Genomic DNA, 25630 nt, shown 5'->3' on the forward strand with positions numbered 1-25630 from the left:
TGGCGTTTTTTTTTCCGCTAATTTATAAAACCAACACTGATAATAAAACGTCTCTAAGTATGCCACCTGGCTCTATCAACCAAAACAATACGCCAAGCATATCAAATGTCCTTACCCAAGAGGAAACTACTGAATTGATTGCCCAGTTCGAACAACACCGTAAGGTCTTAAAATGCCCTCACTGTGAGAAACAGGGTCTCTTTCGACGAAACGGCCACACTAAGACAGAATCCCCGCAAGCTCTTTTCCGTTGTACCAGCTGCGGTAGTAGCTATAGAGCTATAACTATGAGATCCATTATACATTCTTGCATTTCTTCTTTGACACAGATCTCACCTACAGAGAATGTCGAAATTTCTAGACCCTCGCAAACAACTCCGACCCACCAGCTAGACTCACTTGGTAGTCAATCAGGTGACGTACAATCTCTTCTAAACATGATCCAGCGCCTTACGCAAGAGCTTGCAGCCGCCAGATCTGAAATTGAGCAACTCCTTACCACAACTATCCAGTTACAGAACCAGTTTAACCACGAAAGATTAACTAGTAACCAACCCACACCACCTGTAATAACAAATACTCAATCCTCCTTTGATATCCCTGAACCCACGCCAACAGCATCACCTTGGCGTAACCCCGACCAAGTACGTCGATTGAAAGAAAGCCTAATGCAGCAAAGACAACAGCGACGACAACAAAGACAAGAAGCCGCCGCCAGAATATTACAGCCACCCTCCGAGAATCAAGGCTTTAAGTACATCTATCTCCCCACGAAGGCCCGAGTACCCATTGGCCAACTTCGCTCCCGATTGCGTAAATTGGATATCAATAATAACCGTATCCTAGATATTCACTACCCTGATCGTAATGTCGTAGCCCTACTGGTGCACAATGATTATGCCGACGAACTTCGTTCCCACCTGCAACGTTTCAAGGTAACGCTGAAAGATGATTTTAATCCTTGTGATCCTAAAATCCTTCGTGACCCCCAATACGCTGACGCTTCTGACGAAGAACGAGCCAACCTCGCCTTTATGCATCATTGCAACCGTATGGAACGAGCTCTGAGATTCATACGTACCCCTGTTAAATTTGCTGTTGCAAGATATTTTTACGCCCAAGGATGGATCAGCAAGCAGACTTTACAGGAGAACCTACCCTCAAACCGACGTAACAACGAACCAGAGTCAGATCCGCTATGTTTCGAAGATGAGAACATGAGTACCACAGATGAATATAAGAACCAAGATCTTCCTTCTGATGAGGCCTGTATGAACGATGCCTTATCACTATGAGTAATATTACAATTTCACTTTTCAATACAACTGGTTTAGCTCGTCAAGCCATAGGCCCTATCCTTAATATAGTTCGATCGTCTTCTGTTCTCCTCCTTACGGAAACCTGGCTCTTAAATCCACTTAAGTATCCAACGCATTGGAAACAATACCATACATATGGTATTAAAACCCAACCTCTAGCTACCAAAGGTAGTCAAGGAATCAGTCTTCTCGTGAATCCTGACTGCAAGTATCATGTCCATCATTTTAGAACTGACGATACACCATTAAGTCAGTACAAATTGTCTTTTACCATTGCTAACGTCTTAATCCACTGTCTTTACCTACCTCCCCATCTGGATAACCAAACCGTCAATCAAGTTTTAAACTCTTTACCGCATACAACTAGCCACACTAATACGACTATTATCTGCGGCGACTTTAATGCTAGACTGGGATCTATTGTAGGGGACCACTCAACGAACTCCAGAGGCAATCTGATCATAAGCTGGATACAAAGAAACAATATCATCCTATGGAATCAAAGGTTGGCGTATGGACAATATACTTTTATGGCCCATCAGGGCAGTAGCATTATTGATCTATTTATGAGTACTACCGAGCTTACTGGATCCTCCATGAGAATTCGCCAAGATCTTTCATTGGACTCGAATCATAAATTAGTATCTCTTTCCTTTCAAATCAATGCCAGCATTCCACAACTCCCAAGGCACCCACGGATTATCTGGAATCTAGGAAAACTCAAGGACCGCAACAATCATGAAGTATACTTGCGTCGTTTTCAGGAGTTATCCCAGCCTTTATTGCAATACCATGAAAAACATTATTATCATATGAACAATAGACATTATGCGGTTGACTACATAGAAAAGCTCAATGCTGACCTTTGTCAGGCAATATATACCTCACTAGATGACAGTTGCGGGAGAGTTTCACACTCTACAGATCCATTACGCGACTTCTGGACTGACAAATTGCAAGAAGCTTACGACTACCGAGAACTCTGCTACAGGAAATGGAGAAAAGCATATGGGCTTAACAAGCTCCATTATTGGCTAAAGCACCAAGAAGCTAGAGCTACTCTACGTCGACTGATCGCCCAACTTCGCCGAGAAACTTGGGCCACTTTCTGTAAACAAATGGCATCTGAAGAATATACCAAGGCAATATCTAAGCTTAGCCGTATTCGCAAGAACCGAACTTTGAAACCCACTTTCTCCACTCCAGAGGGCCCACAGCATGCAGCTGAAATAATGGCTTCCTGCTTGGAAACTACTTTCTCAGGTGATCTTCTTAAAAACGTCCAACTTTACGAAATCGATACTCCTATTTTACCTTTTGAAATAGATTGCCCGTTCACCAGGGACGATATTAACCTCGCTATCCGTTCCCTACCAGTCAAGAAAGCACCTGGGATCGATCACCTGCGAAATGAAATGCTCCAACCAATATCTCATCTGCTAGCACCTATTCTCTTTCACCTCTTCCATATGTGCTGGGCTTGGTCATATGTCCCACAGACATGGCGCATTGCCCAGGTGATACCCATATACAAGAAAGGCTCACCATCAGATCCAGGTAATTACCGTCCAATTAGTATGACCACTATCTTTAGAAAGATCTTGGAACGCTGCATCCAGCACATTCTACAAACCGACGGACCACCTCTTGATATAGCCCAAGGTGGCTTTAGAGAATCCCGCAGCGCATTAGATCAGGCTTTGTGCCTCACAGAAATTAGTCACATACTGCGTACACACTACCATGTCAAGCCTGTCTTAGCATTTCTTGACATCAAGTCCGCATATGACACAGTCAATCGCAGTTTCGTATGGGACACTCTGAGCCGTTACGTCTCATCTCCCATGCTCAACCTGTTACGTTGCCTTTTTGACGATGTGCAAATCGAAATCCTTCTCTCTAATACGACCTCTCGTCGTTTTCACCCGAAAACAGGCGTGCTTCAAGGCTCTATCCTCTCACCGTATCTCTATTCCATCTACATAAATCAGCTTCCAGCCCAATTACGATCCCAGGCCATCACCACTGACATGTCGCCATTAGAAACGATACCGCTCCTAAACTGCTTACTCTATGCAGATGACGTGGTGCTAATAGCTGAACGTACGACTATGACTGGTCTGCTACGTAAGTGTGAAGAGCATAGCCTACAAATGGGGTACCGATGGAACCCCTCCAAATGTGTCATATTGGACAATCAGCTAGAACCTATACCATATACCATTTATAACCAAGTCCTGCCACAAGTAACCTCTTTTGCTTATCTAGGCGTACCATTTAAACCAGGGGGTTACCTAGACCCAGATGAATTGATTAGACGCAACTCCTCTAAAGCATTAGCCACGATGAACGTACTGAAGTCAATGGGCATTAATCCCTCTGGCTTCTCTAGGCTCCTTTCAACCAGATTTTACGCTCATATAGTTCGACCACAGCTTGAATATGGCTTGGCAATCAACCGCTTCACTAATACCCAGCTGAAATCCATTGAAGATGTGCAAGATACATGCATCCGTACGATCTATGGTGCCCGTGGAAACACCTCCACCAAAGTGATGCTTCACCTAGCTAAACTTCCCCTTATGGCAGATCGAGTTCACATTTTACAAGCACAGTTCCTTTACAGGTCCTTATGCTTACCTGACGATGCACTGTTATGCCGACTATTACCACACATTCGACACATTCGTGGACACCAATGGTTCCTCCTCTCAAAGACCCCTCTCTGGCAAAGCTTACCTTCTACAGGAGAGGAACTGGATAAGCACATGTTCAAAACAGCCAAAAAACGCTTCCTGCAACAATCTCTAGAAAAGCGCCAACAAAGTGGGCATTACAAACTTCTTTCAAGTTGCCGTAGATCCGTATCTTTGGACCCTATCTTATGGTTACCCATGTCCTATGCAGAACGTAGTCGATGTATACGGTGGAGGCTAGGTTGGTTACCTGGTGGAAAGCCGCATCCGTGTCCCAAACACCCTACACTCAAGTTCACACGCAAACACGCCATTACTTGCCTCAATATGCACCAACGCCTCTATATGCCTAAAACCATTACAGATCCTCTGTCGTTCCTTCTGAATATGCTTCCATCTCGCCCCTCAGTATCCTCAAATCTAGCACTCTCTTGGTCCCAACGCTGGCCAGTTATATGTTCAATATTACATGAACTGGATCAACTTCAACATGTCACAGCTATCCCCATTACTCACCCACATGGTCAGAAGCTCCTCGAATGGCTTAAACATTTCCTTTAGCTCCATCTTTTATGGCTCCACACATTTCTCCTCCCTTTACCTTTTTTACCCTTTATCCCAGAGGGGTTTTTTCATAACATCGACATCCTAACGGATTGACCTGGTCCGGGCGGACACTTATTTGTTTTTATTTTTAGCGCTCAATTGGACTTTCAATAAAGTATAACATTTAAACAAATACAAATGGCATGCGTTACACACACTACGAACAACAATAAAACATTAAAAGAACATTAACTATGCCTCCAGGCTCTACTAAACCTGATAATAATAACGACAATAACATGCAAAATCTTAATAACATCCTAACACAGGATGAAATTGATTACTTTCTCATTTCGAGACCCATCGCAAATTAAGATGTCCTAATTGCGAAAAAAAGGGTATTTTCCGCCGAAACGGCTCTAATAAATCTGAGCCTCCACAACCTATTTTCCGTTGTAATGGTTGCAGCAGCAGCTTCCGAGCCAAAACTATGTTGAACATTGTTAATTCTATACAGCTTACTCCTGCAAACACACAAACATCGATGAATCCTGAATTTTCTGGATCCTTCCAAGGCGCTACGTCATCCCAAGTGACACAAATCGACAACAGCCAAACTGATCCACAGTCTCTCCTTAACATGATCCAACTACTAACAAAAGAATTAGCTTCCGCAAGAACTGAAATTGAGCAACTTCGAGTCCAGACAGCACATCTCCAGGAACAATTAAATCAACAGAGCAACGTCTCGAATCCCACAAATCACTTGAACCCTTCCGAGTTTCCTCCTCTTCAGAACGCTGCAACAGCACTTTTGCAATCAACTCCATGGCACCAACCTGAAAAACTTCAGCAAATTAAAGATCAATTGACCGCTCAACGACAACAACGACGACTACAACGACAAGAAGCGACTGCGCGTCTGTTACAGCCACCCTCTACCAATCAAGGATTTAAATATATCTACTTGCCTACAAAGGCTAGAGTACCCATTGGACAGATTCGCTCTCGCTTGCGCAAATTGGATATTAATAATAACCGTATCATTGACATACACTACCCTGATCGTAACATTGTCGCCCTTTTGATCCACAATGATTACGAAGACGAGCTCCGACAACAACTACAACGCTTCAAAGTAACCATCAAAGAAGACTCTAATCCTTGCGATCCTCAAGTGCTTCGTGATCCAAAATATGCTGACCGCACCCCTGCAGAGCGAGAAGATCTTGCTTTTATGCATCACTGTAACCGCATTGAAAGAGCTCTACAATACATTCGAACCCCAGTTAAATTTGCCGTTGCCCGATACTTTTATTCAAAGGGCTGGATCAGCAAACAACTTTTACAAGAAACTTTACCGACACGAACAATAAACAGACAGCAAGATATTGACATATTTTTTTTCCGATGATGATCATATGAGCACCTTCGAAGAAACTAAGGACATAAACCAAGCCACGGCTCCTATGGATGATACAACCTCCATATGAGTCCAATCACTATTACTCTTTTCAATGCCACAGGCCTAGTAAAACAGGCCATATCGCCAATACTCCATCTTGCCCAATCTTCCTCGGTCCTTCTTATTACTGAAACTTGGCTTTTGCCACCTAACAAATACCCTACAAACTGGAAACAATTTCACACATATGGTATCAAACTACAACCCCTAGCTACTAAGGGTCATCAAGGTATCAGTCTTCTTATCAACCCAACCTGTCCATACCATGTTCATCACCTACCGAACGACGACGACATGTCGATTTCCCAATACAAACTCTCCTTCATTATTGCAGACACTCTTGTACATTGTGTTTATCTTCCTCCCTCGCTCGACAATCAAGTCGTCAGTCAGGTCCTGGATTCCTTACCACATATAGCGCCCGATGTCAAGCATACCATCCTATGTGGCGACTTTAATGCAAGAATGGGATCTTATACTGGAGATAACTCTACAAACCCCAGAGGAAATACAATATATAGATGGTTACAAGAACACAATTTCATCTTATGGAACCAACGCCTTGCATATGGAAAACCCACTTTTATAGCACACCAAGGTAGCAGCATTATAGATTTCTTCATGAGCGATACTGAACTATGTAACCCTTCTCTAACAATACGGGAAGATCTTTCTTCGGATTCTGCACACAAGATGATGTCTTTCTCATATCATCCCAACATATTACCAGAAACCCACAGTCAACAACCACGTACCACTTGAAAACTCACAAAGTTGCAGGATACTAAAACAAGGAATCAATATATTCAAAGTTTTCAAAATGCAGCCAACAACATATCAATGTCGATCGAAAACAATAAACGACAGCCTCATGATCAACAATCAGCAAGAGATTTTATTGAAAAACTAAATGATGACATTTGCCAAGCAGTATATATATCACTGGATAACATCTGTGGATGCATAGGCCAACAAACTGACCCATTAAAGGACTTTTGGGCAGCGGAAATGAGACAAGCATACGAGACTAAAGAATACTACTATAGAAAATGGCGTAAAGCATACGATCTGAATAAACTCCATTTCTGGTTACAACACCATCAAGCACGTGCAACGCTGAGGCGTCTTATTCACCAACGACGTCGAGAAAATTGGCGTAGGTTCTGTCATCAGATGGCAATTGGAGAGTACACAAAAGCTATTTCTAAACTTAGTCGTATCCGCAAACATCGCACCCTACGACCAATATTTTCTACACCTCAAGGTCCTCAGCATGCTGCAGACATAATGGCTTCACACCTAGAGAGTATCTTTTCGGGACAACTACTAAGGGGAGTACAAAGAAATAATATTCATAATCCAATTCTACCCTTTGAGATAGAGTGCCCAATTACTGCAGAGGATATACAAGAAACCATTAGAAACTTACCAACAAAGAAAGCACCCGGCGTAGATCACCTCAGGAATGAAATGCTACAACCTATACAACATCTGCTGGCACCGCTCCTTCTTTCACTCTTCCGTTTATGCTGGATGTGGTCTTACACTCCACAATCTTGGCGTGTTGCTCAAGTTGTCCCGATATATAAAAAAGGCTCCACTAACGAACCGAGTAACTACCGACCTATCAGTCTAACTTCTATCTTTAGAAAGATCTTGGAACGTTGCATACAATATAGCTTGCAAACTAACGGATACCCACTTGACATTGCACAAGGCGGTTTCAGAGAATCCCGTGGTGCGATAGATCAAGCTCTTTGTCTTGCAGAAATCTTCCATATACTGCGTTCACATTATCAGACCAAGCCCGTACTAGCCTTTCTGGATATAAAATCCGCCTATGATACTGTTGACAGGAACTATATATGGGATGTCTTACAGCCTTATATATCACCTCCACTCCTAGGTCTTCTACGCAACTTATTTGATGAAGTCCAGATAGAAGTGCTCCTCTCAAATGCAACTTCTAGGCGTTTCCATCCAAAGACTGGAGTACTCCAAGGATCCATCCTCTCGCCCTACCTTTACTCAGTATATATAAATCAACTTCCGGTATACCTACGCCATCAGGCTATAGAGGATGATACACCCCATTATATTTAGCACCACTCTTGAATTGCTTACTCTATGCGGATGACGTGGTCCTAATAGCCAACAGCTCAACTATTGTTGAACTACTACGAAAATGCGAAGAACATAGTATAAAAATGGGATACCGGTGGAACCCTTCAAAATGTGTCATTTTGGATAACCAACCACAGACAGTAGAATATGCTATCTATGACCAAGTTCTACCGCAAGCGACAACTTTTACTTAACTAGGAATACCCTTCAAATCAGGCGGCCACCTTGATCCGGAGAAGCTTGTTCAAAGTAATATTTTCAAAGCCATGTCTACGATGAATGTCCTATCTTCTATTGGAGTAAACCCATCTGGATTCTCCAAACTCCTCTGCTCTCGATTTTATGCTCAGATAGTCCGGCCACAAATGGAATATGGCATAGCCATCAACTGCTTCAATCACACTCAGCTGAAATCTTTAGAAGAGGCACAAGACAAATGCATATGTAAGATCTACGGTGCGTCTAGAAAAACATCCACCAAGGTGATGCTCCATTTGGCTAAGTTACCCACAATGAGAGAAAGAGTAGCTATCTTGCAAGCCCAATTCCTCTTTCGTTCATTATCCTTACCTGAGGACACACTGCTGTATCGCTTAATGCCACATATATAGTACACCAGAGGTCATCAATGGTATAAACTATCAAAAACTGCTCTGTGGAAATTGATGCCGTCGACAATAACCGACTTAGATACCCGAGGCTTTAGAGCAATAAAGAAGAAATTCCTCCACTCTAAACTTGAAAAACAGATCCAAGGTAAGAACTCCAAACTACTATCCAGCTGTCGCCCAACAATCACTCTCGACCCTATCTTGTAGCTACCAATGACTCATGAAGAAAGAAGTCGATGTATACGATGGCGCCTTGGTTGGTTGCTAGGTGGTGCTCCCAAACCCTGCCCTTACCATCCCAACAACAACCTGTCAAGACGTCACGTCATCAGCTGCCTAAATATGCATCGCCGTCTCTGTATGCCTAAAGCAATAGCTGATCCTATATCTTTCCTTTTGAATATGCTTCCGACACGCACATTTGTTCCCTCTAGTATTGCTCTGTCCTGGGCCTGTTGATGGCCCGTTATATGTTCTATCTTCCATGAATTAGATCAACTACAACACTATACAACCATCCCGTGCAAGACACCTCATGGCCAAAAACTAATTGAATAGCTGAAACAGCTTCACTAACTTCGTATGTTTCTCTATGCACCCTACTTTCCTTTCTCATTTTTTACCCTTGAACCCGAAGGGGGTTTTTTTTTCTAAACATCACACCTCCAAACGGATTGATCTGGTCCGAGCGGACACTTATTTGTTTTATTTTTAGCGCTCAATTGGACCTTTAATAAATGTTTAAACAAATAAAAATGTCGAAAAAATAAAATCCAGTTGTCTGCACTGAGATAATTGTTGGTTAGACCTATGAGTTCATGTAATAATTTCTGAAAGATGCCGCAGCTTTGTATGTAAAGTTTTATTTCTTTCTTTTTAAGAGTTATAAATGTCAAATGTTTTTTTTTTATGAGGATGGGCAAGATAATGTCTTTAATGAACAAGGAGAAAAAGTTTTCGATCCAATGGAGGGCATCTTAACTCAAATCACAGATCCCAAAGTTGTTCTTGAGACAATCGCTAGCTAAAGCGAATATTTAGCTCTAAAACCCGCGGAAAGAGTCATTCAAGAAAAGATTCTTAAGGAAATAAAGGTTGTTAAATCAACTAAAAAATACACTATCTATACCGACAAAGAACGAGAAAAATTCATAGACCTAATGATAGAAGCACCTGAAGAACGAGGTAATATTGCCAAGTTTTCAAAGCAGCTTGGTATCAATCCACGTACGGCGGAAAGATGGTGGAAAAGCTACCAAACAAGTGGGGAGGTACCATGTAAAAAGACGGCGAACAATGGTCCAAAAAGCTCTATTACTGCCGACCATGAAGAGTATATAGAACGTCTAATTGATCAAGACCCTCAAATCTTTGCTGAAGATATCATAGATGACTTGACTACGAAGTTTGAAGGTTTTTCGATTTCTGTATCCCGATTAAACCGCTATTTGAAGAACAACATGCATATCAGTGTAAAAAGACCTACATTTGAGGCCGAAAAAAGAAACTCTATAGAGAACTTAAATACAAGGTATCAGTGGTTTATGGAATGGAAAGACTCAAATCTAGATTACACAAAGAATTGTGTGTTCATAGACGAGGCAGGTTTCAATATTAACACGCGAAACAGTTGGGCAAGATCAGCGAGAGGAATTCCTGCCATTGTCCAAGTCCCAAAATCAAGGTCACCATCTCACACAATAATTGGCGCAATTCATGCCTCTAGTGTACTTCATGTAGTATTAAAAAAGCCACCACCTAAATCCGATAGAAGCTCCCAGAATAAAAAGATTAAAAAGACCAATAATGGCAAGAAACGAGCGGCATCTGAGATTGGTAAAGAGGACACAAATGTAGAAGAGGATGAGGAGACTGTTGACACTGCTAAACCCGCATCAAAAGGTACAACTACCGCCTATTTCGACAAGTTTATGAATGAATTGTTAGATGCAATGGATCTTGATCAGAGTTTAAAGGGAAGTTATATTGTTATGGACAATGCTTCCATACATAAGTCGGCTCCAATGAAAAGAAAGATTGAAAGCAGAGGTTACCATGTGATGTATCTTCCCCCTTATTCTCCTGAATTAAACCCTATTGAGCAGTTTTGGGCAATCGTGAAGGGCAAATTGAAAGGTCATCGATTGATGACTGAAGAAAATTTATCGTCTAGAATCGCTGATGCTTGTAATGAAGTACTCATCAGTGATCTTTATGGCTTCGCCAGTCATTCTAAACGTCAGATAATAAACTGTTACAACAGAACTCCATTTTAATACAATAACAATAAAACCACCTTTTATTTTTTCGACATTTTTATTTTAGTTGCCGACAATTTGCTTTTATTTTATTTTATTTCAATGAGTAGCAACTTTTATTATGAGGATGGGCAAGAGAAAATTGCTGATGAGCAAGGAAATGAGGCAAAGGATTATGAAAAAGAGTTTTATCCTTACAACATCAGTTCCTTGATGACAGTATCACAGTATCTACATCGCTGAGGCCGCTTTCCGACTGAAGTTACAGAAGAGCTAAACACTAATATAGAGGAGTTGGCTTTAGAGGCTGCCCAATAGGAAAATATAATATATACTCTGACAGACAGAAAGCAGTCTTCTACTATTTTAATAAGGTCAAATTGTGGAAAGCTGCCGCTTCAGGCCGAAAGGCGCAAGTCGAAGTTTGTACTGCTCAAAAATGGGCAAAGCATCTTAAAGAAGAACCCATTTGGAATATTTACGAGAAACAAACGAATGTGGCCATCACAACTTCAAGAAGAGCATAAGAAGCACTTGATTCAGTTTTTTTATGAATATCCTCAAGCGACTAGACGCGATACAGTGGAAAATTTGACGACTACATTATTGAGAACACGTTTGAGTGCTTTTAAGCTATAGTACCTCGACTCATCTTGTTTAGCATGCACGTAGACTCGAATAATATCAGGTCGGCTAGTTTGAACATCAAGCTGTCCCATCTTGAGTTTGGGAGCAGTCTTAATGTCATGGGCTATAGGTTATATAGCTGTGTAGCAATGATAGATAGTAGCGGCGTTAATTCTTTCTGATTCAGTCAAATATTACATGAGCTTTTTCCCAATTCCTCTGCGCCTAACTTTGATCAATTTGCTCTTAACTGGAGCTTGAGAGCAAATGGTAGACAACAGTGTGTTGTCTAACAAGCAAATAATTGTAGACACAAGCCTTTCCGTTTACAGTTTCATGTACCAAGGTCTGTTAATTTTCCAACTATTAGCTATTTTACCACGTTGAATGACTGGCCTTCATTAGGGGGCATATGGCGGATAAGTTTCCTTGGCAAAGACTGTTGGTTTAACATTGACTCACCTAAACAAACTGTCCCACTTGACTTATCTTGTAAAATAAACTTTGATACTGTACGATGAGTGGTATACATTGTTTTATTCATATGAGTTATATTATATAAAATATGTTGGTAATAGAAAGAAATATGGTTTATTCCTCGCTAGGCTTGGTACGAAATTATGCAGAATTTGCACTTTTTGAACTGTTGTAACTGCTAAAGAGACCAATATCTTTTCCAATTTGGAAAAAATCTTCCCAGTCCATTTTATCCTTAAGATGTTTTCTAACGGAATCAATAAATGCCCAATTGAGATTTTTGTGTTCGGGAGCAGGGAGAAAGTCGCGACTAGATGTGGAAGACGATGAGGAGCCTACCGACGATGAATTCAATGAAGGGTTCAAAGGTTCAGCTGTAATATGGTGCTTACGACATATTTCATTCACATAAAGGATGCCATCATCCAAACATTTGGCCGTCCTTTTCCTTGAGTCAGGGTCCTCAACATCTTCCAACAATCTCTTGTTTGCCTTGGAAAACTGAGAGTTTGTTTGGTTACAGACTTGCTGTAATACCACAAGGAGATTTTCGTATTCTTCGATATCAGTACCAAAACTATCTTTTGCAAGACCAAATAGTTGCTGGATTATCGGGTCTTGTCTGTGTTGCATTGATATTAGTGATAGCTTTTGCTCGATAAGAAAGTGGGCAACAGCGACTAATGGATGAAGTGGTTGCGTGTTTAGATAGGCATGGATACTACCCCCATTAAACAAATGAAAAGACTTGGCCCAACCTGGGCAGGGTAATTGTACGGCGAATGGAAATTCCAAATTTTGATTTGTTTCCATATCAATAATATCTTGAGTAGTGCTGTTGATGCAAACTACTACTACGATGGGTGCGACAGGGTACTCTTTTAAAATTTGAAGGCAGTATTCATTTACCCTTAAATAAAATTTCATGTTCATAGTGTGCTGGATTTCTACTAGTATAGGAGGAAGATCGCGGTCTCTATGACTTATGGGTGCATATACAACATCTGATTTCATTAAATTCGCCCATTCAGTGGGTAAAGCCATGTACTTGTCTTTCGCATGTTCACCTACGTACAAAGTCTGAGTCAATATGGTATGCAGAACAAAACGAAATGACAAACACTTACGATTAAAGAATATTTTTATTTTTTTATTTAAATAACCCAATTGAGCACATAATCACTACTGGGATTGAATTGCCCGGGTCAGATCAAAAAAGGGAGATAGAGCGAAAAACCTTTTTGATAGGCAAAAAGGAAAAAAGGAAAGGGAAGGGAAGAGGTATAAAAGAACTCTAGATATTGTCTAGGAGAGGGTTGTGATAGCTGTAAGGGGGAGCGAGATCAAAAGACTCCAAGAAATTGAGGTCTATGAGCCCAGATTGGAGAAAGTAGTTAGTGACAGCGTTGTAAAGAGGAGCCTTGAGACGGCAGAAAGCAGAACCAAGTCGTTGAAGGAACACATGTCGAGCAAGTTTAGTTTTTCTCTCAACGGATTCATTGAGAAGCGTAGGACCACGAATGATGGTGGGGCTCAGAGGGTCAAAGTCGTCACGAATAGTGATTTTGTGTTTGTACAGCTGAAAACAGAGCTCGGGTTCGAAACCCGTATGGATAAGGAAGCTGGCCACATTTCGATCTGAATATTGAATATCCAGAATGCGGCGTGTGTTAATGTGCAACTCACGAAGGTTAGCACGGAGTTGATGGATGGGGAGGCGACGGTGAATGGGAACGTGGATAAACGTGAAGCTGGAAGGAGCAGTAGGAGAGGAAAACTGTCGAACAATGGCAGCTAAACTGTGTTTGGGTTTGGAATTCGGAAGCTTAGATACCTTGGTTGTGGGAGGAGCAGCATCATTGTTGGGGGAGCGTGGACGTTTGGAGGAGGAGGGAGTAGAATCAGAAGGAGGACTGGAGTTCGCAGTTGGTGTGGGTTCAGAGGATACTTGCTTCCGCAAAGAAGCGTTTTCCTGTTGCAACTGGTGTATCTTGGCATTAGCGATTGCGAGTTCATTTTGTAATCGTTGAATGGTTTGAAGGTGGGTGGACATGATGAATTATTTCCTTAAAAGGAAAAATTTATCAAAAGTGTTGGGGAAGCGAAAGAGTTCTCTGACAAACACTTACAGTGAGAACGGTAAATTTTGTCACTTTGAGAAAATTCAATGCCCCTAACAAAAAATAAATGTCACTTTCCAAGAAATTAATGGCACCAAGCCGAAAATGATTGTCTCTTTATGTCTAAAAACTTTGTCACAATAAGTTAACCTAAAAATGATATGTATTTTCCATAAAATTATCTTAACCTATTATCACTACAGAAAAAAAAGTCTGAATTTTCAGGAAGACTTTTTTTTTAGGCCACACCCGTTTCGTTTCAGGACCAGCAAATTTACGTTATCATACTTCTCTTTCTTCATTTAATCTGATTACAATGCCAAGCAACTACTTTCTTGATACTTCTGTTGATAACTGGTCAATTAAAACTGCTTTTGAAAGGATTGAACAAAATAATCCAAAAAACATTGCAAGAGAAAACCTGAGACTACTGAAAAGTCACCTTAACGAAGTTTTGACAATCAATGATTACGCGATGACAGCAGCAGCTACTAAACTTTTACAAGACTGGAAACGCATCAAGAAAGAATTAGTTCCTAAAAGAAACAAAAGAACTCCTACATACAACAATAACAATTATGGCAAAGTATTTATCGCCCAACCAACTAATTCGACTGTCATAATCAATGAATGTGCAGCAAGCTCTAGCACGATTATTCCAAAAAAACGCGTTGAAGGCCGTCAAGAAGACGATGCTAGTAGCTCTGAAAATGATTCATGGGAGAGTCTGGCAAAACAAAGAAAGAAAAGAAAGTACGTAAATGCTTATTTATGTGGTTACTATAGTGACACTGATATTGGAAGCCCTGGTTCTAATTGGGAGATCAACCAATTAAATGTTTCAAAGTCCTCAATACTTTTAGACAAGTCTCTATACAAGGAGCTCAATTAAGAAAATTTTTGTCTGATAGTCGGGTCTTATCATTATCGTATATTTTTTTACTTTCTTCTATTGATAATTGTGCCTTATTTAAGCTAGCTCCTCAAGATCAAAAACTGATAATGAAGAATTTGAACACAAAAGAACATTTGAAGCCTGTTGACGACAAAGTTATGAATGCATGTCGAAAAATACACCACCTTTTGAACGATGATGATATAGACAGAGACGGAGCAGAAGAAGCCATTGATGAGATCAAAGTATCAAGCCCAAACAAAAGCGTAAAGATTGCATTAAAAATCATTTCAAGCATGTTATTTAAATTAGTCGACAATCACAAGTCCAATAATCAAACACAAGGTGAAGCTACCTTAATTATTGATAATATACGACCATTTTTAAACCACTGTATCATTTCCCAACTTGAGGGAGTCAAATACGAATGGTAAGCTCAAACATATGATCCAAGTCAACAGGAATAAAACTTGACATATTTTTAAGGTTGACATTGACGAAGACGTATTTTGGTCGGGAGTCGCCTTTGATTCCTTTTTGATTTTTAAAGCTTATTTTGTATTCAAACGATGCTCCTTTTCATGGCGATTCGAATGGTATGCTTTTCGGTGTGGTTGGATAATTCTAACGGACGTTATTCAAGAAAATGTAAACGAAAATAAGGGGAAAGGAAAATAATCAGCTTCACCGCATCGGGAATTGAATGAAAGGAAGTCACAATTGGCCGACATTATTTTTCTTACCCATTATTTTCTACCCTCACAGGATACATCAAGAAGACGATCTCTGGACGCATTGTTCACCCAATGTGCCAGCACACCAAACAGAAAAGAACACCAAAAGAATCAACATGAAAAACGAATATTCAATGGATACATTATTTACTTTATTTATCAAAATCACCATAATACCCTTCACAATTGTACATTTTCCCCACTTACCTTGTATTAATATGTTATGTCAAAGTATCGATTGTTGTAATGTAATAAAAATAAGTCTTTCTTCCCGCTAAATTTAATTTTGGCTGCCGAACATTTTATTTTGCGCGTTCAAGCAATTGAAGTCAAGAACTAGTTTAATTGTTGATCTTGTTGTTATTGTACATTAATAGTCTTTTACAGTCTTCTATTAATTGGTTTCTGTTATAACTTCACCGTATAGCGAAACTAAACATAACAAACAAATTAGCAGCTGTCAACATACCGGGTAGCTCTGCCTTCGGACGGGCAAATCATGATTCCAGATCTGACACTTTTTGTTGAGTTAAACTCAACCACCAATTATGAGTTATTTTTTGTTGAAGTCAAAAGAAGAGGCAAATATCAAAACAATAATCTGGAGAACGACTTGGTAAAGTTAGGAAAGGAAATGCATACAGCATTGAATAAATTGGTGAAGAAAAGAGTAAGAAATCCTGAAGTTGCTGGGTTATTAATTGAAGGTAATATATATTGTCAAGTTACTTTTAACATATGACTATTAAAGACTCTACGTAGATACAAAGGCGATAGCCTATAAAATGACATTGAAATACGAGGGGCTATACCAAATGATTGAAATCAGTCAGTTCAATCTCACCAGAGACAATACTGACGATATTTTACTGATACCTGCCATTATTGAAAAACTCAGTCAGATAAAAGAAATCGTTCTGGCCACTATCAGTAATCTGTACCAATGTAACAACGGAGATGAAGAGTCGGTTGATTTAACTTCCTATATCCGTCAAGCATGCAAGACTCCTGTACCAATACTAGTCGAATAAAATATTTTTTAATTTATATCGTTATAGTTTTTTCTTTAAACATAGTCTTTTATTTAAGATCCAATTGAGCGCAAAAATAATATAATAAACGTCCGCTCGGACCAGATCAATCCTTAAGGATGTTCATGCTTAGAAAAAAAACCTCTTTTGGGAGCAAGAGTAAAAAATGTGAAAGGGGAGGAATGAGTGGAGTTATCAAAGAAATGCTAAAGAAATTGGCTTAACCATGTAAGAAGCTTTTGACCGTGGGGGTATCTGGCAGGGATCAGTTTGTCATGGTGTAGCTGATCTAGTTCATGCAGTATGGAACAGATAATCGGCCATCGCTGATACCAAGTGAGAGCAGAACTTGGGGGAATCGAAGGACGTAGAGGAAGCATATTCAAAAGGAATGACAGTGGATCCTGGACAGTTTCAGGCATAAACAAGCGTCGGTGCATATCAAGGCAGTTGATAGCATGATTCTTAGAGAGCTGTTGCATAGGGTGTTTTGGACATGGTCTTGGCTTGCCACCAGGGAGCCATCCTAGTCTCCAGCGTATACAGCGGCTACGCTCTGACTTGGACATGGGTAGCCAGAGAATAGGATCTATGGAGATCGATCGACGGCAGTGAGAAAGCTGCTTGGAGGTTCGGCGTTGTTGACGGATCTCTAGGTTCTGTTGCAGAAATTGTCGCTTAGCAGCCTTGAATGAGCGGGTATCAAGTTCGTCAGTAGTAGATAGCGCCATTTTCCAAAGGGGCGTCCGAGAGAGAAGGTACCATTGATGTCCTTTGGTATACTGGACGTAAGGTAGTAGGCGGTGAAGCAGTGCATCTTCAGGTAAATATAGAGAACGAAGGAGGAACTGCGCTTGTAGTATACTGACTCGTTCCGACATGAGGGGCAACTTGGACATGTGAAGCATAACCTTAGTGGACGCTTTGCCTCGAGCCCCGTAGATTTTTCTGATGCAACTATTCTGGGCTTCCTCCAGAGCATGAAGTTGATGGACCGTGAAACGATTGATGGCTAAGCCGTACTCGAGCTGAGGACGAACGATGTGAGCGTAGAATCTAGTGCAGAGAAGCTTGGAAAAACCGGAAGGATTCACACCAATGGATGACAGCATGTTCATCGTTGCAAGAGCCTTGTGGGTATTACGTTGAATTAGTTCCTCTGAATCAAGATAACCACCCGGTTTGAAGGGAACGCCAAGGTATGCGAATGTGGTTTCTCTTGGTAATGGCTGATCATACAGAGTGTATGTGCATGGATCTGTACTGTTGTCTAAAACCACGCATTTAGATGGGTTCCATTTGTATCCCATTTGTAGACTATGGATTTCACATTTCTGTAGTAGATCAACCATGTTTGAGCTTTCGGCGATGAGAACCACGTCATCGGCATAGAGCAGACAGTTGAGGGAGGGTATCATTTCCAACGGTGACATATCAGGAGTGAGAGCTTGAGGGCGTAGTTGGGCTGGAAGTTTGTTAATGTATACCGAGTAGAGATATGGTGAGAGGATAGAACCTTGTAGAACCCCAGTTTTTGGACTAATTCGACGAGAGGTTGCATTAGAAAGCAGGACTTCGACTTGGATATCGTCGAAGATATTACGTAATAGGCCTAATAAAGGAGGTGAGACATAATGACTGAGTGTCTCCCAAACGAAGTTGCGATTAACTGTATCATACGCAGACTTTATATCCAGAAAGGCCAAGACTGGAGTAACATGATACTTTGAACGCAGGATTGGCAAATTTCGGAGAGGCAGATGGCTTGGTCCAGAGCACTACGGGACTCACGAAAGCCTCCTTGTGCGATATCCAATGGTGGTCCTTCTGTTTGTAAGGTATCTTGTATGCAACGCTCTAGAATTTTCCTAAAGATGGTAGTCAGGCTAATAGGGCGGAAATTTCCTGGCTCAGTTGGTGAACCTTTATTGTGTATAGGGACAACCTGGGCAATACGCCACAGCTGTGGAACATAAGACCAGGACCAACACATTTGAAATAGTACGAGAAGGATCGGCGTTAGTAGATGCTGTATAGGCTGTAACATTTCAATACGCAGATGATCTACACCGGGGGCCTTTTTGACAGGCAAGGAGCGAATCGCAGAAACTATGTCGTCAGTGGTGATAGGGCAATCTAATGTAAAAGGTAAATTAGGTGAAGTAGCATTATTGCACTGTACTTCCCCGTGTTGATCACCTGAGAATATAGCTTCTAAATGAGATGCCATCGTGTTAGCAGCATGTTGTGGGCCTTCAGGAGTAGAGAAAGTGGGCTTCAACGTTCGATTCTTACGGATACGACTGATCTTCGAGATTGCTTTGTCGTAGTCACCAGTTGCTAGTCGATCACAAAAGTCTTTCCAAGTTGCTCGACGGCGTTGGGTGATCAGTCGACACACAGCAGCTCGCGCTTCTTGGTGTTTTAGCCAATATTGGAGTTTGTTCAGACCATGTGCCTTGCGCCATTTCCTATAACAAAGTTCTTGATATTCAAATGCGGCTTGCATTTCTTTAGTCCAAAAGTCACTCGTAGGGTCCTTAGGGTTGGTGACTCGGCCACAACTATCATCCAATGAGATGTATATTGCCTGACAGAGGTCGGTATTAAATTTCTCAATATAGGTAATTGCAGTGCGAAAATTGGATGGAGACGGATGGGTTTTGTGATAATGTAACAGCGGCGCAGAAAGTTCTCGAAAACGTTGTAGATAGATGGCACGTTTGTTAGGGTCCTTAAGCTTGCCAAGATGCCATGTAAGGCGAGGGTGCTGAGAGAGTTGAGGGATATTACTGGCAATTTCAAATGATAGTGAAATTAATTTGTGATTGGAGTTTAAGGATAGATCCTGATAGATTGTCATTGAGGGCTCATTAAGCTCAGTATTACTCATAAATAAGTCGATAATGCTACTTCCCTGGTGAGCTATGAATGTATATTGTCCGTATGCCAGCCTCTGGTTCCATAAAATAGTGTTGTTCCGTTGCATCCAGTGAATAAGAAGATTGCCCCGAGGATTGGTCGATCGGTCTCCTGTAAGAGATCCAAGTCGAGCGTTAAAGTCACCACAAAGGATTGTCTGGTTGGTATGGCTTGTTGTATGAGGTAAATAGTCCAAGATTCGAGCCACAGTCTGGTTATCCAAGTGGGGTGGTAGATATAGACAGTGTACCAAGGTGTTTGCAATGGTAAAGGATAGTATGAATTGACTTAGGAATGGATCATGATGAGAAATGTGATGAACGTGATATTTGCAAATGGGGTTGACAAAAAGACTAATGCCTTGACTGCCTTTGGTAGCGAGGGGTTGTGTTTTGATACCGTATGTATGGAATTGCTTCCAGTTCGTTGGGTATTTGAGTGGACTTAAAAGCCATGTCTCGGTAAGAAGGAGAACAGAAGAGGATTGAACTAAATTAAGGATTGGACTGAGGGCCTGGCGAGCTAGGCCAGTTGCGTTGAAAAGGGGAATTGTGATTGTGGTCATAGGGGAGAACCATCTTCCACATGGGGCTCTATGGTATGTGACTGAGAGAGTTGACAATCGTCTGTAACACACATGCGTTCATCTTCGAAGAAAAGTGGGTCGGCCTCCATTTGACTAGTACGTCGGTTTAAAAGGGTTTCATCCAATGTTTGTTTGCTGATCCATCCTTTATTGTAGAAATAGCGCGCAACAGCAAATTTAACTGGGGCACGGATGAATTTCAGTGCGCGTTCCATGCGGTTGCAGTGATGCATGAAAGCAAGATTGGCTCGTTCCTCTTCTGTAGCATCAACGTATTTAGGGTCACGTAAAATTTTAGGATCACAGGGATCAAAGTTGTCCTTTAGGGTAATCTTGAATCTTTTTAGCTGGGATCGAAGTTCATTGGCATAATCATTATGCACTAGGACGGCCACAACATTACGGTCTGGGTAGTGGATGTCCAAGATGCGGTTATTGTTGATGTCAAGTTTTCGTAGCCGAGACCTAAGCTGTCCAATAGGTACGCGTGCCTTCGTTGGGAGGTAGAGATACTGGAAGCCTTGGTTTTCAGAAGGTGGTTGCAAAAGCCTTGCGGCCGCCTCCTGGCGTTGTTGACGCCTTTGTTGTTGCTCCTGTATTAAGTTCTCTTTGATGCGACGAACCTGGTCAGGGTTACGCCAAGGAGGGGAGGCTGAGGTAAGATCAGGGAAATCAATTGAATATTGGGTGTTTGTTGTTGAAGACGTAGCATGTTGGCTAGAGGGTGAGTTTTCCTTGTTTAGTTGATCTTGTAGCTGTAAAGCTGTGGCACGTAATTGTTCGATTTCGGCTCTGGCGGCTGCAAGTTCATTGGTGAGGCGTTGAACCATGTTTAACAGTGTTTGCAAATCTTCCGTATGTGGAATCGGAGTTTCCGTAGAAGTTCTGGAAATTTCACAATTCTCCTCCATGGGAGACAATTGCGAAGAGGTAGAAAGCGAAGAAAGGACAATGGACCTCATCGTTGCGGCTCGAAAGCTGACTCCACAGCCACTGCAACGAAATATTGGCTGTGGGGGCTCAGTCTTAGTGCTTCCATTACGACGAAAGACTCCTCTTTTTGCACAATGGGGACAAGCTAAAGTTTTGCGACAAGCTTCAAACTTTGAAAGCAGGTCTGTAATTTCCTCTGGATTGAGATTACTTATCGGAGTTGTAGAGTTTGTTGGATTAGTAGAGCCTGGTGGCATAATTATAGCGAGTTTGTATTTGTAGTGTGTGTTACGTATGAATTCGCCCATTTATATTTATAGTAACCGACAACTTTTTTTCAACTACCGACAAATTTTACAGGTATGACTGTATACTAGTTTTTATAAGGAAATTCAAGTTTATCAAGAAAGCAAAGTGTGATTCACTACACTTTGAATAAAATGATTAGTTGATGCAATAGGAAGAAAAAAAAAGACTTATAGTGCTTCCAGTATCAAAATACGCTTTTCTGTTTAAAAAATGATTTGCGGGGATAAGAGTTCTAATCTAAAGGGACCATTGTAAACCATCTCTCAACTCTCTTATTTTTTAACCATTTCCTTTCGGCTTTGTATGAATACAAAGGAACTAGCCCAAACTTTCACTGAGTTTATAAAATTGCTTTTCTCTCACCATGTCGATATCCATAATCCTTGAAGTATAAAAAAAGGCACGCCTTTCAGAGAAGACATACTAGCTATTGTCTCATCCTGTTATCTATCCTACTCTTGAAATAATTTTTTTAAATCTCATTCGCCTTGGAATTGCCTGTGTGTGTTAGATTTCCATCACTGCAAGTTCTTTGTATCACTTACTGTGCATTGTATTTTGTTAGTTCAGTTCGATACATTGGAATGGTTGAAAATTCCAAAAAACTCCTTTTTCCTAAATCTACTCTTATTTTTCTTATTTGATTATTGTCTTCTTTATTCTTTTGATCTTGTATTAACCTTTGTCTACTTTGCATAACTTTAAAACTGTCCTAGAAACTGCATGTTTAAAGTGGAAGATCAATTTATATGTTTTATCACACGACAAGTTGAGCTTACATGTGTCCTGAAAGATGACGTATAACAAAATAGACAACAGTTTATATTTGTTGAGACACAATACTTTGGATATCGAGTTGGCTGTTGTTGTTAACTGGTACTGTTTTATGAATTCTGCACACGTTTCTAAAACTTCCATTTCAGTATTTGATGGCTGTTGATGATTATATTTGAAAATAGCGATAGAAGAACTAATTGAATTATTCATGCCTTCAAATAAGTAATATGTCCGTAAGGTTTTTTAAAAGTTTTATTTTCTGCTTCTTTATGTTCAAAAGCATGGATATTCATCATTTATGAGAGTCTCTTTTTTGACAGTGTATTATGTGAGTTATGCTTGTATGATTTATGAGAAAAAGAATACTTTGAAAATTAAACAAATTGATTTTATTTATACATGACAATATTGTGATTCGCGTATTTTCATTATGTCTTTCACATAATAACAGCTGCAGTCAAAAGGCTATAAAATCGGTAATAATAAGACAGCCTGTCCGCTCTACCGAAATAGGCAATTAAACTTTTAATTCCGACAAGCGGTATCAAGAGAATCTCTTGTAGACAATGATCATACTCTCTCTTTTTTCGTGCATCCGAATTTTAATATGGTATGTTGAATTGAGAAAGCGTTGGATATATGTGTGTGGGTGGTTGAGTACTGGATGAATGGATGGATTGAACAAACAATGCTCGGATGCAAAGACGGAAACGAAAAATAGATTTTGAAACTAATCACAACATTGGGAATCATAGGCTCCCGCTAAGAAGTCCACCGGTAAGAAGGTTGCTCCTGCTCCCTACCCTATCAAGGGAAAGCAAACCACCAAGGCCTCTGCCAACCCTTTGATTGAAAAGACCCCCAAGAACTTTGGTATTGGTAAGATGAAACACGAGAATGAGATAATTGAAAATGGATCATTTACACAATTGTTTGACAGGTCAGGATGTTCAACCCAAGCGTGATGTCTCTCGCTTCGTCAAGTGGCCCCACTACGTTCGTCTTCAACGTCAAAAGAAGATCCTTTACCAACGTCTTAAGGTCCCCCCTGCTTTGAACCAATTCACTGAAGTTTTGGACAAGAACACTGCTACCCAACTCTTCAAGTTGTTGCACAAGTACAGACCCGAGAGCAAGCAAGAAAAGCGTGAACGTCTCCGTGCCGCTGCTGCTGCCAAGGCCGAAAAGAAGGAAGTTGCCAAGACTGACAAGCCCGTTGTTGTCAAGTACGGTATCAACCACATCACTGCTTTGATTGAAGCCAAGAAAGCTCAATTGGTTGTTATTGCTGATGATGTTGACCCTATCGAATTGGTTCTCTGGCTCCCTGCCCTTTGCCGTAAGATGGGTGTCCCTTACTGTATTGTCAAGGGTAAGGCTCGTCTCGGTACTCTTGTCCACAAGAAGACCGCTACTGCTCTTGCTTTGACTGAAGTCTCTGATGCCGATAAGGCTGAATTGGCTACCGTTGTCTCTGCTGTCAATGCCAACTTCACCGAAAAGTGGGAAGAAACCCGTCGTCACTGGGGTGGTGGAATCATGGGTCCCAAGTCCAACGCCAAGATGGCTAAGCGTGCTGCCATCGCTGCTAAGGAAATTGCTGCTCGTCAATAAGAAGTTTCCGCTTTTTTCTCATATAATAAAATGAGTACTTTATTGTATTGCATTGTCGTAAAATACCATGAGCTTTTTTATTACATTTTTATTGCTGGTTAGCTATAGGTAGAGAGGAGGGTTTACTTTAAATACATGAAGTGGGTGATTATAGTCGACGTGGTTTATTAATACAATAGAATTCTTTTCTTTACAGATAAAATGGTGTGTATTCAATGCACTATTCATTTCACTTGATATGATAACTTGTATAGTACGGAGAAAAAACAAGTCCGATAAACATTAAAACTTCAAGCCTCCCCACTTCTTCTAATTTTATTCATTGGTTGTACTTTTACAAATAAGAGCACACAAATACGCATGGCGAACAAATTAAAAAAAGGGGAAAAGCGATCTACCGATGGTGACGATTCTGTAAAAAAGAAACAAAAATTAGACACGATTCCTATCCTTCGTGGTCGATTCAAGCAACGTTGGCTGACAAAGCATTCAAGTTTGTTGAAGCGTTCTGACGATGTCACTGGAATCATGATTTCGTGTAATGTTAATGCAGAAACTCGTGCGTTGGGTCAAATATCCAATTGCTTAGAAACGTACATCACAAAGTTGTTTCCGACTCACCAATCAACTTGGACGAGGTTTGAGGGACAATTGGATATAGATCAAATTGATCTGGAACAAGAGGAAGAAACTGAAAAAGAGAAACCATCTGAAAGTGCTGTTGAGAGAAAAGAACGCAAATTTCAAGCTGTTGACGCGGCATGCGGTGGACTTGTGTTCTTTAGGTTTAGAATTGATGTGAAACCTACTGAATTCGTTATGAAATTTATGGGTATTCAAAGATTAGCTTACAATTGAACAGCCTTTTTTTTTAATGCGAAAAAAAAAAAATGTATTTATAGATTACTTGAAGCAGTTACCTAATGACGAAAAGAAACAAGAACTGACAAAGATCTGTCATTCATCTGTAAATAGAAAAAGAAAAAAAAACTTCATGTATACCTGACTCTTGCTTTATGCATTAGAGATGGATTCCATTTGATTATATTTGTCCTGCTATCACAGAACGTATCGAAAAGTGTTTTGAAAGAGTAAAAGAAGAAAATCTTTCTGATCAAGAGAGCGATGCAACTGTAGCTATTATTACTGAAATACGTAACAACATATCGATCACAAGAGATGATATAATACAAACCATTGCACCTCTTATTCCACCGAATCACAAGTAAGTACTTTTTTTTCTTTCTTTTTATATGTTAATGATATACTTCTTGTAGGGTAAACTTAAAGAAGCCTACATTTGTTATATTTGTTTCTGTATTCAAAAGCGCTTGTGGTATAACCATATTAAAGGAATATTATGAAAGAAAGAAATACAACATTTCATCTTATTGTCAATAATATCTTTTTCATCCTTTCAATAAAAACACTATGGCTAAAATATTCCAAAGAGGCGCAAGTTCACACCTTCCATGGTCTTTCTTTACGTAGTTTATTTATGGATTTTAGCCTACGCTATTCATTTAAATCGAAAGCGATGCTTTGCCCAAGAAAACTGTGACATTTGTAATAAGAGTCTTACGTAA

General features: G+C 40.5%; 14 protein-coding genes across 14 annotated transcripts; 8 read left to right on the forward strand and 6 right to left on the reverse strand.

Moving 5' to 3' along the window:
• Positions 1 to 437: 437 nt before the first annotated feature.
• On the forward strand, positions 438 to 4576 carry RO3G_04496 (uncharacterized protein; the record flags this gene model as incomplete). The annotated part of the gene is made up of 3 exons (XM_067659086.1): positions 438 to 1269; positions 1335 to 3446; positions 3588 to 4576. The coding sequence occupies 3 exons, from the start codon at positions 438 to 440 to the stop codon at positions 4574 to 4576; spliced, it is 3933 nt and encodes a 1310-aa protein (XP_067515187.1).
• Positions 4577 to 5051: 475 nt separating this feature from the next.
• On the forward strand, positions 5052 to 5975 carry RO3G_04497 (uncharacterized protein; the record flags this gene model as incomplete). Its single annotated transcript, XM_067659087.1, has 1 exon — positions 5052 to 5975. The coding sequence occupies one exon, from the start codon at positions 5052 to 5054 to the stop codon at positions 5973 to 5975; it is 924 nt and encodes a 307-aa protein (XP_067515188.1).
• Positions 5976 to 7278: 1303 nt separating this feature from the next.
• RO3G_04498 (uncharacterized protein) lies at positions 7279 to 7444 on the reverse strand (the record flags this gene model as incomplete). The annotated part of the gene is made up of 2 exons (XM_067659088.1): positions 7279 to 7352; positions 7396 to 7444. 2 exons carry the CDS (start codon positions 7442 to 7444, stop codon positions 7279 to 7281), a joined length of 123 nt encoding a protein of 40 aa, XP_067515189.1.
• A 972-nt stretch (positions 7445 to 8416) lies between these two features.
• On the forward strand, positions 8417 to 8761 carry RO3G_04499 (uncharacterized protein; the record flags this gene model as incomplete). The annotated part of the gene is made up of 1 exon (XM_067659089.1): positions 8417 to 8761. One exon carries the CDS (start codon positions 8417 to 8419, stop codon positions 8759 to 8761), a length of 345 nt encoding a protein of 114 aa, XP_067515190.1.
• A 1160-nt stretch (positions 8762 to 9921) lies between these two features.
• On the forward strand, positions 9922 to 11546 carry RO3G_04500 (uncharacterized protein; the record flags this gene model as incomplete). The annotated part of the gene is made up of 4 exons (XM_067659090.1): positions 9922 to 10663; positions 10709 to 10948; positions 11087 to 11238; positions 11394 to 11546. The coding sequence occupies 4 exons, from the start codon at positions 9922 to 9924 to the stop codon at positions 11544 to 11546; spliced, it is 1287 nt and encodes a 428-aa protein (XP_067515191.1).
• Positions 11547 to 12264: 718 nt separating this feature from the next.
• On the reverse strand, positions 12265 to 12756 carry RO3G_04501 (uncharacterized protein; the record flags this gene model as incomplete). The annotated part of the gene is made up of 1 exon (XM_067659091.1): positions 12265 to 12756. The coding sequence occupies one exon, from the start codon at positions 12754 to 12756 to the stop codon at positions 12265 to 12267; it is 492 nt and encodes a 163-aa protein (XP_067515192.1).
• A 661-nt stretch (positions 12757 to 13417) lies between these two features.
• On the reverse strand, positions 13418 to 14176 carry RO3G_04502 (uncharacterized protein; the record flags this gene model as incomplete). The annotated part of the gene is made up of 1 exon (XM_067659092.1): positions 13418 to 14176. One exon carries the CDS (start codon positions 14174 to 14176, stop codon positions 13418 to 13420), a length of 759 nt encoding a protein of 252 aa, XP_067515193.1.
• Positions 14177 to 14559: 383 nt separating this feature from the next.
• RO3G_04503 (uncharacterized protein) lies at positions 14560 to 15135 on the forward strand (the record flags this gene model as incomplete). The annotated part of the gene is made up of 1 exon (XM_067659093.1): positions 14560 to 15135. One exon carries the CDS (start codon positions 14560 to 14562, stop codon positions 15133 to 15135), a length of 576 nt encoding a protein of 191 aa, XP_067515194.1.
• Positions 15136 to 16371: 1236 nt separating this feature from the next.
• Positions 16372 to 16903, forward strand: RO3G_04504 (uncharacterized protein; the record flags this gene model as incomplete). The annotated part of the gene is made up of 2 exons (XM_067659094.1): positions 16372 to 16579; positions 16635 to 16903. The coding sequence occupies 2 exons, from the start codon at positions 16372 to 16374 to the stop codon at positions 16901 to 16903; spliced, it is 477 nt and encodes a 158-aa protein (XP_067515195.1).
• A 206-nt stretch (positions 16904 to 17109) lies between these two features.
• RO3G_04505 (uncharacterized protein) lies at positions 17110 to 18336 on the reverse strand (the record flags this gene model as incomplete). Its single annotated transcript, XM_067659095.1, has 1 exon — positions 17110 to 18336. One exon carries the CDS (start codon positions 18334 to 18336, stop codon positions 17110 to 17112), a length of 1227 nt encoding a protein of 408 aa, XP_067515196.1.
• A 676-nt stretch (positions 18337 to 19012) lies between these two features.
• On the reverse strand, positions 19013 to 19796 carry RO3G_04506 (uncharacterized protein; the record flags this gene model as incomplete). The annotated part of the gene is made up of 2 exons (XM_067659096.1): positions 19013 to 19039; positions 19086 to 19796. 2 exons carry the CDS (start codon positions 19794 to 19796, stop codon positions 19013 to 19015), a joined length of 738 nt encoding a protein of 245 aa, XP_067515197.1.
• A 590-nt stretch (positions 19797 to 20386) lies between these two features.
• RO3G_04507 (uncharacterized protein) lies at positions 20387 to 21241 on the reverse strand (the record flags this gene model as incomplete). The annotated part of the gene is made up of 1 exon (XM_067659097.1): positions 20387 to 21241. One exon carries the CDS (start codon positions 21239 to 21241, stop codon positions 20387 to 20389), a length of 855 nt encoding a protein of 284 aa, XP_067515198.1.
• Positions 21242 to 23037: 1796 nt separating this feature from the next.
• Positions 23038 to 24044, forward strand: RO3G_04508 (uncharacterized protein; the record flags this gene model as incomplete). Its single annotated transcript, XM_067659098.1, has 3 exons — positions 23038 to 23040; positions 23186 to 23309; positions 23371 to 24044. The coding sequence occupies 3 exons, from the start codon at positions 23038 to 23040 to the stop codon at positions 24042 to 24044; spliced, it is 801 nt and encodes a 266-aa protein (XP_067515199.1).
• Positions 24045 to 24572: 528 nt separating this feature from the next.
• Positions 24573 to 25445, forward strand: RO3G_04509 (uncharacterized protein; the record flags this gene model as incomplete). The annotated part of the gene is made up of 4 exons (XM_067659099.1): positions 24573 to 24876; positions 24947 to 25011; positions 25070 to 25269; positions 25322 to 25445. The coding sequence occupies 4 exons, from the start codon at positions 24573 to 24575 to the stop codon at positions 25443 to 25445; spliced, it is 693 nt and encodes a 230-aa protein (XP_067515200.1).
• Between the last annotated feature and the right edge of the window lie 185 nt (positions 25446 to 25630).

This window comes from Rhizopus delemar, genomic scaffold (assembly GCF_000149305.1).
Source record: "Rhizopus delemar RA 99-880 supercont3.3 genomic scaffold, whole genome shotgun sequence".
Lineage (NCBI taxonomy): Eukaryota > Fungi > Mucoromycota > Mucoromycetes > Mucorales > Rhizopodaceae > Rhizopus > Rhizopus delemar.